The 17314-nt window shown below is 40.0% G+C and overlaps 1 protein-coding gene across 7 annotated transcripts in view; it reads right to left on the bottom strand.

Moving 5' to 3' along the window:
- BANP (BTG3 associated nuclear protein) overlaps positions 1-17314 on the bottom strand; it is a 251959-nt gene that overhangs the window by 108457 nt on the left and 126188 nt on the right. For 6 of the 7 annotated variants that reach the window (XM_008168621.4, XM_042852096.2, XM_065567317.1 and 3 more), the window contains one exon: positions 3101-3231. In XM_008168621.4, coding sequence (XP_008166843.1) covers positions 3101-3231 — 131 coding nt within the window. Of the gene's footprint in view, positions 1-3100; positions 3232-13569; positions 13644-17314 lie in introns of those variants that run through there. The other variant, XM_065567319.1, reaches the window with a different exon arrangement.

Below are 17314 nucleotides of genomic sequence, written 5' to 3'. Positions count from 1 at the left end.
ATGGACTTTTTGTCTACATATCTTATAATGCTAATTTGCATTCTAGAGTGCTCTTCATTCAAGGATCTCAAACATGCTTTAAAAGCCTTTATTAAACCTCACAAAACCCCTGGGAGGTAGGTAAGAATTAATATGATGGCAAGACTAAGATACAAAGGAATTCCCAAGATCACACAGCTAGTCAATGGCAAAGCTGGGAGTGGATCCCAATAGCCCCGACTCCCAGTTCTTTTAAAGAACACTATTTCTCAAAGGGAGGTTCCTCTTTTACAAGCTTACTGCAGAAGAGGGTTTACACCACTGGGTTTGAAAGTTTCTTTACAGCTCTGCCAAATTTCAGAGGTATAATCATTTGGCCTATAGACTAACTCCAATAGGAAATCTAGCCTACAGACCCTCAAGGAAAGCAATTAGCCTGTGATATTGCTCGGGGGCAATGGTCCTTCCCAGAGAAATATAGGATTTGCCATCCATTGTGCATGATGCTCCAAGGAAAGCTGTAAAAATTCATAATTGCATCAAGTCAACTGTGTGATGCTGTACAAGTTAGGACAGAGTCTCATAAAAAATCAGTTTATACCAGTTTATCACCACTTGGTGCCTCTGAGAAAAGGAGGACAGACATGGAGCCATACTTCCTTCCTCCTTCTGATGCTGGGGCACAAATTCCAGTAGCTACAGGGCTGCTCTAATTTATGTTGGCTAGAATGGGTCCCTAGGTATTTTTGTGCCTGTGAAAAATCAGAGTGCATTGCATGTTCCCTTCAGGCCCTGATTATACCAGCTTTATTTCACCAGGCAATTCCCCTACAACACAGAAAAGTTGCTTGATGTTACCTAAAGAAATAACACAGATTGCTACAGACAGTTGCAATACTAAATATGGAATTATATAATAATCCACAAGTAAAAATCACAAATACACTAAGTATTTATGAACTGATTGTTGGAAATGCTGGGCACTTGCAGCTCCCACTTAAATCAATGAGTGTTGTGAATTTTTAGTACCTCTGAAAATCAGCTCTGCCTTAATCTTTAGGCCTGAAAGTCTTGCTTGACGCACTGTTGCCAACTCTTGCTATTTTATGGCAAGTCTCACGTGATATCTGCTGTTTTTCTTAAAGCCAGACTCATAGCTCCAGGATTCATTCTCTCTCTCATACCCAGTCACATCCCACCTTCCCTTACTCCTCCTCTTAACCTCTCACTCTCTTCTGGCTTGTTATCCTCACAATAGAAGCATATTTAAACCTCTGCCATCATAAAAACCTCCATCCTTGACACCATTTTCCTCTCAAACTGCCACCCCTTTTCCCTTTCATCTCTAAAATATTTGAACCGGCTGTTTGGAGTTCCTCTCCTCCGATTCTATCCTAGAGCCTCTCTAATTCGGCCTCCACCCTTTCACTCCTCTAAAATCGCTCTCACCCAAGTCTCTAATGACCTCTTCCTAACCAAAGCTCAAAATCAGTACTCTATCCTCAGCCTCATTGACCTGTCAGCTGTCTTTGACTCCATTGACTATGTTGCTTTTCTTGAAATCTTGTCCTCCCCTTTGGCTTCTTTAACTCTATTTTTGCCTGGTTCTCCTCCTAACTCTCTAACCACTTCTTCAGCCTATCCTTGATCTGTCTCATCCCATTTTCAACTTTCTGAGGGGGTTTCCAGAGGGCTCCGTCCTTAGTCTCCTCTTCTCCCTCTGCACCTTATGTCTGGATAATCTTATCTACAAACACAAATTCAACCACCACTTCTATGCTGATGATCCCAGATCTACCTCTCCACTCCCGACCTTCTCACCAAACTAAAATCTTGGCCTGTCTCTCTGATATCTTTTAATGGATGCCAAGCATCAGATCAAGCTTAATATGTCTTAAACAGAGTTCTTAATCTCCTACTCCCTTCCCCTCCCCAGCCCTCCATGCAAGCTCTCCCTGATACTTCCTTTCTTGATTACAGTAGGCAACACCACCATCCTGCCTGTCACTCAGAGTATCATCTTCAACTCAGAAGTCCTCACAGCCAGGCTATGGTTAAGTCTATGTATTGAAGATTCTTTGTGCGTAGCACCTCTGCGGTATGGCCTTTTCTATGCATCTACACAGTTAAAAGTCTTGTTCGAGCTTTCATCATCTTACATCTCAATTACTGTAAAATCCTTTTCTCGGACCTTGACAAAAACAATCTTGCAAAGATCATTTTCCTGGCTCATTGCTGAGATCATGTCACCCTCCTCATTGCATCCCTCCATTGCTTCTCCCTTCTCTACCACTGCCTACAATGCTGACCAATTTTGTCTCATTGTTTCCTTGTACTTCTCGGTCTCCATTTGTCTTCTCTTATTTTATACTTAGATAGTAAGCTCTTTGGGGACGGGATCAACTTTTTGTTTTCTGTTGGCACAGCACTTAGCACAACGGGGTCCCAGTCCATTACTAGGGCTCCTAAGTGCTACACAGTAATACGGATAATAATGTCTTAATTTGGAAAGCTAGGGGTCCACAATACTACGGATTCCAATACCCTTTTTACCTCACTTCTGCTTTTTCCTTTAAAAATATTGAATTACATACAAAATAGTTCTTGCATTAAGATTGTGACATAAAACTACAAAAGCCAGGGAAAGTTTCCTCAGAGTATACCAACACCATTAATTTAAAAAGCACAATGGCTTGACTTATTGTAGTAGTGTAAGGCTTAACTTTTAAATTTCCTGGCTTTTGTGGATTTGGGTCAAAATGTTAAGTTTATTAAAACATGTTTTTTTTATAATTTAACATCAATATTTACAGCTTTTGCTTATATACATACATTTAAATGAACGCACATGTAAAGGATTCAGCTAACAGATGTCCAAAAAGGGTTTTGAATGCAGTTTACAAAAAAAAGGAAGACACATGAATCATAAATGGATGGATTACTATTTGGAGGGCGGGATTTTTTGAAACATGATTAAGAGGCCTGGGTGGAGGCTCGGGGGATATAAGCTAATTATCTTTTTGGACCACAGAAAGAGCTGAATCTGAGCTATGTGGCACATAAAATGTTCAGTGTTCTGGACTTTTTAAACTGGAAGAGATTATGAAGAATGAGTACATACTACTTGGACTTGGCCATCTTCTCCTATTTGGTGGATTTGAACCTGCTGAGCATTAGCCAGTGCATAGTGTAGGGCCTGTGGCTGGTTCGGCTGGATTTCATTAGATGCTGACACTGTGCTCTGAGTACCCTCTGGAAAGAAAAAGAAAAGACAAAATCCAACCTTATTTCATTTGCACATCTCCATGCCAGTTGCCATGCAATAATGGATAGGTAGGAAACTAACAAACAAACAAACAAACAGAGAATAAGCAGATGCAGAATGTTTATGTTACCCTTATGCTTTGCCAGCAGTTTCATTACTAGCCAACGGGTCAGGTTACAAATTCAGGTACAATAAAAAGGCTTTTGTTATAGCTTACTCTGTGGAACATGACAAATTTACACAGGTATTTTTGCTACAAATGCAAGGTATGCTACAACAAGAAACTCAGAAGGTAGTGTCATGAAGGCGAATGGACCATCGAAATAGCAAAATTTTTAATTTTTCTCAGCTTCTCTAATCCTTAATCCACTTGATCAGCATCTGCCAGCACACCATCTTCCTTCAAGGTTGGAAAGCAACTTTCTGTAATACATATACCAAATTATGCTGTTCCTTTGGATTGCCTGACTGGAGCTATTGAAGTTTATATCATATCTGCAATGCATTCAGTACTGCAACATGGAGGACTAAACTGTTCTGTTCTTGTGAGCAGGCAAAGTGTTGCCAACTCTTGTGATTTTATTGCAAGTCTGTGTATTTTTCTTAACGCCCCAATTGTTGGAGTCAGGATTTCATGAGAATCTCAACTTCCATCAAAAAAATAAGTAAGTTACTAGCCCTCATGGTTGCAGAGAAAAGTGTATCCGAAAATTTAAAAACTAGAAGATAAATAAAAAAGAACCGAACGTGTATTTTTTTTAATTCCGTGATTTTTAACTAATCACAATTTTTTTGAAGCCTGATTCCATTTTGTAACATTTGGAGTTAGCAATACTGAGATACTGACACAGTCAAGAATCCTTCTCTGAAAGAAGAGAATGGAGCAGAGTCGCAGAGCATGGGGATGAGGTTTTTGTGTGCACCCACAAACTGAGACACAGCTAGTTAAAGCTCAGTTACACATGGTTCTTGCAGCACATATGGTATGTCAGATCATCTACTATTTGGATGAACCTTAAAATACCCAACACAACAGGGATGATTAAAATTCAGCGCCAGTCCTGAATTCCCTTCCTTTTATGTGGGAATATTATTTGGAGGGCATTTTTTGAAGTTTAACTGACACCATAATGTCTCATGTATATAGACAGCATTGTCATGTCAACATGGATTTAGAAAAAACTTAAATGTATTTTATTTCCTTGATAATTTGTAACCGCTTTCTCGATGCTATTTTGGTAAATCATATAAATATATATTTAGGAAATTCTTAGAAATGTGAATTTCACTCCCCATTCTCCCCCCACTCCCAATAATGACTTCTTCACTATATGGTAACGTAATAGGGTGCTCTTGCCACACACAGTAGCATTCCATAAAGAGAGACTATGAATCTATATTAGTACAGGAAACCATAATGAAAATATTAAAGACATGAAATGTTACTGCGCTTTTACAGTGGACAACTTTGTTATATTAATACTTTAACATTTTATTTATTGTTTAAACAAAGATTAGATGAGCCTAGTCCGCACAGCAGATGACTAATGAGCTACATATTTTCATTTTAAAGGACACAGTTCGGGGGGGGGGGGGGGGGGTCAGTTATTGAAACACAAAACAGAACAAAGGAACCCTATTCCACAATGGAAAACTTCCACTTTAATCTTTTTGAAGGTTTATTCTAGAGACACTAAATGATCTTTAGTACAATAGTGCTCACTGTCCAGCTATTTAGGAAGGACAGGAGACACTGGATGTAGTTTAATTAGGCCACAACTTTATTATTAACTGTCTGGGAGTACCCAGCAAATAAAAGTGTACAGTTCAAGTAATTCCATGATCATTTCAACATACAACAGGTGTGCGTCCATCAACCCTCCCCCTTTCCCATCCTGGTCCCCAGCCCACCTGCTTCTGGGACCTTACCCTCCTCCTATCCTTTAATGAGTGTTAAGGTGGGCTATAAAGAGGGTGGGGGGGGGGGGGTTAGTCATAGAAGCCCTGAACCATCCTGTTTCTGCTCCTTTAACAAATACCTCCTTTAAATCCTTTACTACTCCATTTATCAGATCACTGTATCCCTTCCCTGAGGAGCACCTGCACTGGACATCCGTCCCAAATCAACATAATGAGATGCGATATCATAGCCTAATTCCTGTGTCATGTTTGCCCCAACTCAGCCCCCTCCCTGAACCAGCTGTGGGGAAGGCAACCCCCTCCCATCCCCCCGCACACACACACACACACACACACACACACACACACACGCACTTTCCCTCACCAATCTGGAGATGAAGAAAAAATTCCTTCCCAGCTCCCCCGAGAAAGGAGCAACTAGCGCAATGCTGACAGTGGATCCTGACCAAACCTGCTATTTCACCGCTTCCATTGCTGCTCCACCTGATCCAGGTAAAAGAGGGCTTCTCCTGCCCGGCATTTACTTATATAACTTCCCCTCTCTTCTGGTCTCCTAGGTCAGCATCCCCACTCTGATCTGCAGCTGCTGCAAAATCACTCTGTCTCTCTCTACCCCTTAACTGCCAGAGGTGAGTAAAGGCATCTTAAAGTGGGTGTAAAGTTACATTTATATCCACTTCAAGAGGATTTCTTACATTGCCAGAGTATTGTAAACAGTCGTCCCCCCCGCCCTGCTTAATGGGAGGCGCAGTCATTGGCGGCTACTTTTACTAGAGCGTTCTTTAGTCTACAAGGTGCCACAGGACTCTATGTCGCTTTATCCTAGTGTGCTAATATTTTAGCTGCAATGCTCTGAAAAAATAGTTTGTTTAATTAGTATCTGTTCTCACACTCATTGTTTTATGAACAGACTAGTGCAAGACAACAAATTTGTGCTTTTAAACCTGAGTCTGGAAACTGAAAACCAACTCAATATGGCTAAGCTAGAATCTAGTTATTTGGTGGAAAGTTTACTTGTTTTTGTAGTCCAAATAAATAGTTTTAAATTACTTTTACATTTAATTACATAAAAGGCTGTCAAGAGAAAGTATGAATAAAGCAGCCAAGTAAAATTACCAAAAGGAGAAAAATAACTAATGTATAATTGTTATATGTTATGCTCTAATTGTGGTTCTATTCTTGCTATAGATGGAGGATGGGTCAGTGTGCCATACGGCTGACTATTATCCTAATTTACAGAAAGTCAGTGCTTAAATACTCCCTCACAATTTTCATGACGTTTCATGCGTATGTGATTTCTATATCTTGTAATACGAGTTTTTTCACAAGAGTCAGGACCAAATATTTGGCCTGGGCCTAATGGACCCACACTGAAGGAAAAACAAAATCTCCTGTACTAGTTATAAGGACCAGAGACTTTGTACTTGATGTCACTGATCAGGCCCAACATATGATTTACTGTGAGGTCCATTACCAGATACCCCTGTTCAGAGTAAATGGGTTCTGTTGGAATGTATAATGTATTGAACGGGCAATGAAGAAGTCCCACAGCTTGAGGACTTCCTGACTTCTTGTTTATATAGAACATCGCTGTGGTATTGTCTGTCAATACTGATACACATCTCCCCTGTAGATGGGTTGGAAATGTCTGGCAAGCAAGGTGAACCGCATACACCTCACTGACATTGATGTGCAGCGAAAGTTCTGCCTGGGACCAGACACCTTGGGTCCTGAGTCTTCCTAGGTGTGCATCCCATCCCATCGCTGGTGCATCTGTGACTAGGGACAGCGATGACTGAGGCCTGGAGAAAGGTATTCCCGCACATACTGCTTGCAGTCGAGCCACCACCAGAGGGACTAAGGACTGTATTATTATTTAGTTAAATTAATTGGGTAAATGATTCTTCCAGAAAAACAAACATCTTTTTACGTTCTCCTGTCTGTGTGCCATGAATTTTCATATCATTTTCACGTAACTGATTTTCCATCATTTCTGTTTTATTAAGCATCAATTTATTCCCACAGACTAGGCTATTAGATTATAAGGAATGCCAATTCTGGTTTTCACCTTGCTCCTTACAGGCCACCTCTAGTACATCCAGCTGTGACTTCTTGCTTTCAGCATGTTTTTCAAACCCCACTGCACAAATCAAAAGCTAGTCAGTCCTGGTGTCCAAACACATAATCCTATATTCTCATTTTTTTTCCACCCAGTAACTGTTGGACTCAAGATGAAACTGAATGATGGGGTAAGAAATATGTCTCACCTATAACTTCAACAACATTTTAAAAGTGCATTTCCTATAGCTTGGAACTGACAATTATATCAGCACAATACTATATTTCAGAGAAAACCTTAAACCCCCATTATAAATATGTTCTTATTTCCCTACCAGGAACAGCCTGTAACTCAAGAGTATCCATGAGTTAGCAAGGCCTGCAGACCATTAAAGAAATATTGAAATTCGTTTGCAACTGAATAATACAAAGAGACCTGTATTTGCTGTAGTCCAGCTGTTACTTTACAGATGTTAAAAACTATTTTTGCATCAACAAGCTTAAACAGGGGCTGGTAAGAACTGCATTTTCCAAACTCAATCTGAAGTGGGAGGAATGCGGTCAAATGCATTCAGAACTGTACATCTCTCAAGAAGCAAACTTGCTTATAAATAGACTCCAATCTTTGGCTTCATTGCAATGGCCAGAGTTAGTAACAAAAAAAGAAGAAAGGAAAAGAGAACTCAGCAGTGTCTAAAAACAAAACATCCTTTATGTATAATTGTTTTTCCCCCTCTAAAGCTCTGACCAGGCAAAAGTAATATTTATCCATTTTTAAACATTCCCCATAAAAAACAAATACAAACTTGAATAGCACACAGCTTGAATGGAGGATATGTCAACAGTTATAAATCACCATAATGTAAACTATCTGGCCTCACATTTACAACTTTGATATAACAGAGAATCCCTGGCTCTGAGAAATTGTACAGCTGAACTCTCATGTTGAAATTTTCCACCACGTTTTTTAGAATGGAGGATTTGCTTGGACATCATCTGAACAGTTGAGTTAGTGCTGTGTGGTATTTTCACGGCATCTCTCTTTTCAGGTGGATCGGATGCAATAGCGTCGCAGTTATCCTTTGAACAAAAGATGCTGCTTTTACCTTTTCACAAATGGAGGGTTATGAAATGGAAAATGTTATAAATGACTAGCTCCTTTTTCATGAACGGAGAACTAGACCCTTTAAAATCTGTGTTTACTGTATGTTCTCATGAGCCAAAAAAAAGTAAATCTCTCTAAAAAAGATCTTTATCTTTTTGGGCTAATCAACACTTGACAAAGTCACCCCACTAAAACACTCATTTCTGTGGCATATTTTTCAAAGTTAATCCTCTTCAGGAGTTGTGAAAGCCAGATGGGATTTGTCTGACAAATGTAATTCACAACTCTTTCAAGCATGTGTGTATTTAACTTTCAACTAAGAACAATTTGAACATTCCTTATGCCAAAGGAAAAACCTCTGGCATTTTCCGTATCACTTTTTCCACTGTCATTTTGCTTCATTCATTCTTTGAATTAATCTCTATTTAAATCTCCCTGTGGATTTCTGCATCTTTATTTCTAAAATAGTTTCCTAAAATTGATTGGTAGATATTTGTCTTCACACCCCAATTTTATTTTAAATAGGCGCTAAAAACCGTAAGTGTACCTCTACTTCTCTTCAAAGACTCTGGCGGCAAAGCCTCAGTTGGAATAAACGGTTATAACTCCATTGACATCAATGGAGCTATGACAATTTACATGAGTTGAGGATCTGCCCCCTTGTTCTGGCAAGAAGGGATGGAGGGTTGGATTCTGGAGCAAAGTGGTTTTTTGCTTGCTCTGCTTATTTGCATATTATTATCCAGAGTGCTCATCCACTTCACAGTTATTACATAACACTGTCAGTGCTCTACTAATAAATGGGAAGGCGGTTTTGGGTGGCCTGAACTCTTTTCTTAAAAAAAGAGGAATAAGAAAAACAAATTAAAATCAAAGAAATCTACCCTTCCAAAAAAGGGCATAAGTACTGGCTACGTCACCTTACATCACCCTCTACTGGACAATTCACAGAAATAAAAATGGACCCAATTCCCTCCTCCCTCTGCCCTCTCCCTCCCCCACAAGAAATATGCATGTTTTTTAAAAGGATATCTGCTTAACCTACTCTGGCAGCCATGTGTATGGCTCTTGTCAGAAAAAAACAAGAAACAAAAACACACACATTGAGAACTAAAACCCTGGCTTGGAAAAGAGCAGGACAGACCATTGCAATTAATACCTCAAGCACAACAAAGGGTGACATTTTCAAACTGAAGTGCCAGATGAAATATGGGAATACAACGTCTCCCTGAGCCCAACAATCTACTCTAATTTCTTTACACAGCCCATAAATCCTGCGGCTGCTGTAAACTTGTACAGTCAATTAAATTTAGAAGAATCTTAATGAATAACTTTTGGGGGGGGGGAAATAGCAGTGAAAAGGCATAAGTTCATTTTTTTTCCTAACAGCTTCATTAGACATATTTAGTCTAGAGATCAGTTACTTTTGAACGTTTAGGATTTCAGTATCACGATGCAATAATTACTCAGGCAAAACTCCCATTGACAATGCCTGATTAAGAACTGTAGTATACATCTCATGCTGTCCTAGGCATCACCGACCAAGGGTCAGCACAGCTAACTTCTAATTGTGATATATTGAAAAGACAAGAGGAAATTTGTTATTTTTAAGATATATGATATAAAGGTAGTCACGTCATATGAACTTGTCCGTACTGCAAAAGCAGAGACGACTTCAGTTTGAACATTTCACTCATAACCTTAACATGTCTAATGATAACCAGCACAAGCATCTAAGAACGCAACTCAAGCATGTGCAGCCTCCTTAAATGTGAAAGTATCCAGATCATTTTGACTAGGAAGCATGTAACAATTCAATTCTCATAATGGGCATTTCGGACCCACAAAAAAGGAACCCAGGTTACAGCCAGATAGGTTTCGGGAAATCACATTTTAAAAAATGAAGTGACTACACTACAGTAATGGTGAAAAATACCAGCTCAGACGCTCTGGAGATTGAAGTCATTTACTGGCTCACAGAATCAGCAGAGTCAAGGGAAGGGTAGGGACGGTTTTGTGGCCTGCAGCACGCAGGGGGTCAGACCAGATGATCATAATGGTCCCTTCTGACCTTGAAGTCTATGAGTCTATGAGTAATAGGACATGCTGCAGGGCAGTGACCATGCAAGCTTTTCCACATTCCCACCAACAGTTCAGTCTTCATGGTTACCCCAGTCCTTAGCCAGTCTGCTGGGACTGCCAACAAGGAGGGCAATAGTGGCGAGTTTTGTACCTCTCTGCTGGGAACTAGACTGACATCAGATTCATTTCAAATCATATACTGAACAGCTATCAGATGGTAACAGCTTTGGTTACTACAAACCAGAACTACAGACAGACCAGCAACCTAGAGATAAAAGATGTTAGATCCCATTACTAATCCTCTGAGCCATGTATCCAGTTCCCCTACAATTACACGCTCAGTATAATCCTTGTCTCCCTCCTCAGAGTATGCCATTCAGCAGCACTACCCACATCAACATGGATGGTTGCAGTTCAACACATCCACCACACATTTCCACCAAAAAGAAGGTAGTTAAGCATTTTAACCCAGTCATGTATTAAGCTCTCTTCCACACGGTTGGTTATTATAAAAGTACAAATTAATTAGAGCCTGCATTTTCATCAAAAGCTATTATAGAACAGCTCTTTCTGTGTTCTTAAAAGAAATGCCAGGACTAATAGAACATATTGGTTTAAATGATGGTGAGACGTGTTAGATATTTACCATTCCCAAATATAAAAGTATTAAACTATTACTTTGTACTTGCCGAGTTTCGAACAAGGGCAAGCAAATGTCCCATACAGAAGAGAACGTCATTGTTTTACAGCACTTAAAAAAAAGTACTAATAAGCATCCCCTGACTGAAACACAGACACTGGGATTTATAATTGAAAGCTATTCTGAGATTAATCAGCCCTCAGAGGTATGTGATTAAAAACATCACTGCATGCTAATTACCGGTATGTAATTCAGCTCTACGTTAGATCTTTTTCCTCATTAGTCCCTTTCATTCACTATATTCAAATAAAGATTCGGGTTCATCAATAAACTCGGGGGAAAAAACTAACCTAAAACTCAGGAAAACAGCTAATACAGAGACTATAGTAAACCCTCATGCACACACCCCCTCCCAAACCCTCACAAATATTTTTAAGCTTCTAAATGATGTTTTCAGAACAGCTGGGGTGCAATGCAGACAAACTGACACTGTGCGTCCACTTCACATATCAGTTGGCAGAAATAATATGAAAGAAAATACATTTTCAAAAGAATACAGAAATACTTTCTGAACCCCCACTAACACTTCCCAATGGGGATATTAAGAAGAATTAACTATCTGGCAGCCAATGAGTTTAAACAGAGCTATAAAACAACAGGTTTCAGAGTAGCAGCCATGTTAGTCTGTATACGCAAAAAGAACAGGAGTACTTGTGGCACCTTAGAGACTAACAAATTTATTAGAGCATAAGCTTTCGTGGACTACAGCCCACTTCTTCGGATGCATATAGAGTGAAACATATATTGAAGAGATATATATACACACATACAGAGAGCATGAACAGGTGGGAACTGTCTTACCAACTCTGACCAATTAAGTAAGAGAAAAAAAAACTTTTGAAGTGATAATCAAGATAGCCCAGTAGTTATTTTATCACCTTGAACCTGGTGAAAGGGTCAATAAAGTTTTTCCACTCTCCATTATCTGCAATGCTTTCTTACAAGCTTAGAAAATGTCTTTCAATTTGTCCCTCATTATTTGGTAAACGTTATATTGCTCCCCCACCTAGAGTACTACATGAACTTGCTGTATAGTTTATTTCCTCCAGGACACCAGGTTGGTTACACCCAGCCCTCGAGGGACTTGCACTAGGGTGCCGCTACTGTGTGCCCAGTTCATTATATTCTCCTCTGAATAAAATGCACGGTGTTTTGTTAGACGGCTGCTTCCACAGAGAAAAAGGAGCAGATCAGGCAGGCAGTGTACATGCCGTGCTCTGGCGTGATCACACTGAAATGGAGATGTGGGTCTCGGGGAACAGAGTGGTGGATTTTAAAATAAAATAAATAAAAATAAAATAAATATTCAGACTTTGCAGAATATTTCTCCCCAGATAACAGTTTTGAGATGTTTCAGCTTTTAAAGCCTTCAGCCCACATTGTGGCCCAGCCTAACGCAGATGTATGGGGAGTAAGGGGTTGTAAGGCTCACCCTCCTAACTGCGCAGCCTGCTCAGATGGCTGCTCCAGGCACAGGGAGGTAGATAAGTTGAGTAGGGCTACTAGTCCCCTCCTCCCTATGCAAACAAGTGAATGGAAAAGGGATGGAGGAGAGGTATGGACTGGGGGGAGCCAAAGTAAACTGGAAGCTCATGGAAATAATGAGGGAGTCACAGTTCTGCCCGAGAGTTTCTCCTAGGGCAGCACAGTTACACACAACCCCACGCTCGGGGCTAGGAGCAAAGGTCTAGCCCTTAATAAATTGACAATGGCTTTTAAGCTGACTACATTTTAGCAAACTCATTCAATTTAGTTAATTAAGAACATAAGAACGGCCATACTGGGTCAGACCAAAGGTCCATCTAGCTCAGTATCCTGTCTTTTGACAGTGGCCAATGCCAGGTGCTTCAGAGGGAATGAACCCATTCCCAGCTCCTTGCAACAGAGGCTAGGGACACCAAAAGATGCCAAAAGCATATGTAAAATTCTAAAACTAATTTTAAAATGTGCTGTGGTAGAAGTGCACCCAAATCAATCGTCAACACATGCCTTGTATTGTGCAAAGAAATATATCAGTGATATTCTCAGTTAAAAACTATTTGTTTTTAAAACACATATGTTATTCACTGAGATTCTTGAAGTTCAGTTCTTCCTATCCAGAAATCCACTAGCTAAAAGACTTTTTATACAGCTGGTTTGCTAGTTATCATCATCAACAACAGAGATAAGCTATTCAGGCTTAAAATGTTAAAAATATTTGGAACCGTATGAACAGCTAACCTTGACAGATCAGACTCTACAACATTCCAGTCCACAACAAGAAAAACATGGCTGGAATATTATTTTTATTTATTGGTTGAATTATGCATTTGATTTAAACTGCTATCCTGCACTACGGACTGGAGTACTACCAAGTTTGGAGTGGATGGCAGTTAGCTGTATTTCAGAGCTGAATGGGATCTACAAAATAAACAGGTATTAAAAAAATGTGTTTTCCATACCAAAGGCCATCGTACATACCTCGAACATTCTTGTCTTCTGTATGCATCATGGGAAACGGATTTGTGGATGGAAGATAAAAAGTATCTTGGACTCTAAACACATATTAAAGGGAAAATTTAGTCAAGAATAACATCCACTTATTGGATGTCCATGCTACTGTTCAACTATGATTTCTGCTGTAGAATAATTTTACTGTTAAATACCGTAATGGCAGTGTTCAATATATTATTTTACTATACTGTAGACCTTCCTATGTGCTGCCACCTATGCATGAGACAAGCTTCCTAAACCTATTCAACCAAGCCACCTCTCACCTCATTTACATCCTGTGACGTTGTGCAGTCTATATGGTTTTATAAAAATATGATAAGTGAATATAATGTAACTGGGATATGCTTCATGCAAAAGGTCTCTTGTAAGGTATCATTACAAAGCTTATAAGCTACTGAGTGTGATCATCCTATTTGTAGAAATCTACCACTCTTATATCTAAAACTAGAAATATAGAATATAACTCTGAGGGCCTATTGTAATCATGCAAAGTGTGGGCCATTAATGATGGTTTGGAATCTTGATGACTCCCATTAACCAGGACCATTGTCTGCAAATGGCTGTGCTTACCTGTTAGTCTTCCTGTATGTGTGTGTGCTGGCAAGTGAGTAATGAAATCTTGCAGTGACATATGATCATGTCACCTGAACTGGAATTCATCTTTAACCTGGTGCTTTTCCAGTGAGGGGGGGTGGAAACCCAGAGGGACAAAGGGTTCCCGCCTTATGCAAAAGATATATAAAGGGGTGGAACAGAACAAAGAGAGGAGAAGAGCCATCATGAAGAATCCCCTAGCTACCATCTAAGCTGGAACAAGAGCTGTACCAGAGGAAAGAATTGTGCCCAGGCCTGGAAGGTGTCCAGTCTGAGGAAAAAACTTACTGAAGCATCTCTAAGGATGAGTTTATCTGTATTTAGTTTGATAGAACAAAGTAAAATCTATGTCTAGTCTGTTACTACTTGGAACCACTTAAATCCTACTTTCTGTATTTAATAAAATCACTTTTACTTATTAATTAACTCAGAGTATGTATTAATACCTGGGGGAGCAAACAACGGTGCATATCTCTCTATCAGTGTTATAGAGGGCGAACAATTTATGAGTTTACCCTGCATAAGCTTTATACAGGGTAAAATGAATTTATTTGGGTTTAGACCCCATTGGGAGTTGAGCATCTGAGTGCTAAAGACAAGCACACTTCTGTGAGCTGTTTTCAGGTAAACCTGCAGCTTTGGGGCAAGTAATTCAGACCCTGGGTCTTTGCTGGAGCAGACGGGAGTGTCTGGCTCAGCAAGACAGGGTGCTGGAGTTCTGAGCTGGCAGGGAAGACAGGAGCAGGGGTAGTCCTTGCACATCAGGTGACAGCTCCCAGGGGGGTTTCTGTGATCCAACCCGTCACACATCTATCCTAAAAGCTCTGTTCTGCCATGAAGCCAAGGGGACAGCTATACAGTCCCTGAAATCTAACCACCAGGTAGTGATCAAACCAACAGACAAAGGGGGTGCCATCATAGTGCTCAACCATGACGACTACATTAATAAGGCCAACTGACAACTGTCTGACATCACCTAGTATATGGAAATCAAAGAAGACCCCACACCACAATTTACCCAGGAATTTAAGGATATCATCAAATCTTTCCCCAAACACCTCCAAGAAACACTCTACAAACTCGTCCCCCACAAATCCACTCCAAGGCCCTTCAACCAGGGAACCCAGGCAGACCCATCATAACTGGCCACGACACTCTCACTGAAGAAATGTCAGCACTCATAGAACCCATTCTCAAACCACTCACTACACAAAGGGCCAGCTTCCTCCAGGACACAACTGACTTCTTCCGCAAACTCCACAATGTTAACTATCTCCCTCAGAACACCATCCTCACCGCCATATATGTCACTTCCCGATATACCAACATCCCTCACAATGACAGCATCGCTGCCTGCCTCAAATATTTACAAGACAACTGTGACCCTCTACATTTTCCAGACTTGAAGAAGAGCTCCGTGTAAGCTCGAATGTTGTCTCTCTCATCAACAGAAGCTGGTCCAATAAGAGATATTACCTCACCCACCTTGTCTTATGAAGCCTATGAAGCATTAAAAGAAACATAGAGAAACTAGTTTAAAGAAACTATGTAGATATGACCGTGCCTTATTGATTAATTTTGAGATATTACTGTAAACTTTGTCCTTCCTCTCCCACCCCACTTTCCTGGTCTGTTTATGACCCTCACTTATCACATCCTGTCAAATTTAGACTCTCTTTTTTACTTATTTGAGCGCACAAAAGTGTGCATTGAAAATAATAATTACTATTATTGACGACTGTGCAAAGATTACGACTCCTGCTAATCACTGTAATACTCCACAATAAACTGAGCTATAAGGCCACACACTCTTCAGAATGTTTTGATGACATCACAGTGAACACAGAAAGAAAACTGAATGGTTTTTGATGGCAGACTAATCCTGAGATGTATTTTTTATGTAAGTCATAGTCTTCCTCTACTGTGTGAAGCAGCTACCATATTTTACCCGAAAGGTAGATGATGTTTAATTAAAATACACATTATATACCTATTTATATAGATCACTCATTGTACTTAGTCACCTAACAGTATCTACAATTTAATTAAATCAAACAGAAGCATCTACACTAGACAGTCCAGTCATTACTGTTATTGTTGCCCAATGGCAACATTCATTGACCAGCCCAGAGCAAAATTCTAAACTAAATATCTGTCTACGCAGGTGCACCTTAGTATGACATGAAAGCAGTAATATATCAACTCCAGCTAACAAGCAGGATGAGAGAGTTCCATAGGTGAGGGAAGGACATGTATTGAGAAGACCCTGCAATCTATCTCATAGTGTTGTATCCTAAGACCTGACTAAAGGAACACTCAAGCTTATCTTAACAGCCTGGACAAAAAATAGGGAAAGAGAGAGTTTCTCAAGTAGCTGAATTTCAGACCATTCAAGGCTCACCTTAAATTGCTCCCTGAAGCAAATGCTACCATAAAAAGTTGTCTGGGTTCATATGTAACACTTTAAAAAGCCATATTTGACAGCTATGTTGTCATAACTGTGAAATACAGACCTTAGATTACTTCAGAGCTGTAAAATATGACTTATTTTCCCTACTAGCTGGCAATGGGAATTTTGCCACATCCATTATACAGTGTATATAATAAGTAACAGATGCCTATGAATTATGGACCTGTAATTCAACCGAGAGGTTCCAGGGATGTCAAACCACAAAAGCAAAGCCTAAGTGGTTCATGTATTTACCTGAACACTGAGATGGAATTACAACTCTGTCATCCAAAAGTTATCTCCTCCCCCCATCCCTCCAAACACTGCATGAATCAATTAAAAAAAAAAAATCTTTCCCCTCTTCCTTTTCCCTATACTCTCATCCTGCCTCTTATCCCTTCCTTCCTGCTCTCGTTATACCTCTTCCACTCTTTTCAAATCGCTGCTGGAGAAGCTTCAGGTGAAATACTACTGCTCCCACTTGTTCTTGGGATGCCATAAATGTTTTCAGAGCAGCAGCAGAGCCTGACCAGAGTTTGCTACTTTTTCTTAACAGTGTTTTCATAGTTCCTGGATGTGAAGGTACCTGGTGGCTTCACGCAGCACCTCAAACACTCCCAGGAAGTAGGATCAACCATTTTCTGAGGAAAACGTAAGACACAGAAACCA

Source organism: Chrysemys picta, chromosome 14, assembly GCF_011386835.1.
Source record: "Chrysemys picta bellii isolate R12L10 chromosome 14, ASM1138683v2, whole genome shotgun sequence".
Lineage (NCBI taxonomy): Eukaryota > Metazoa > Chordata > Testudines > Emydidae > Chrysemys > Chrysemys picta.
This window is presented reverse-complemented; position numbering and strand designations above follow the sequence as displayed.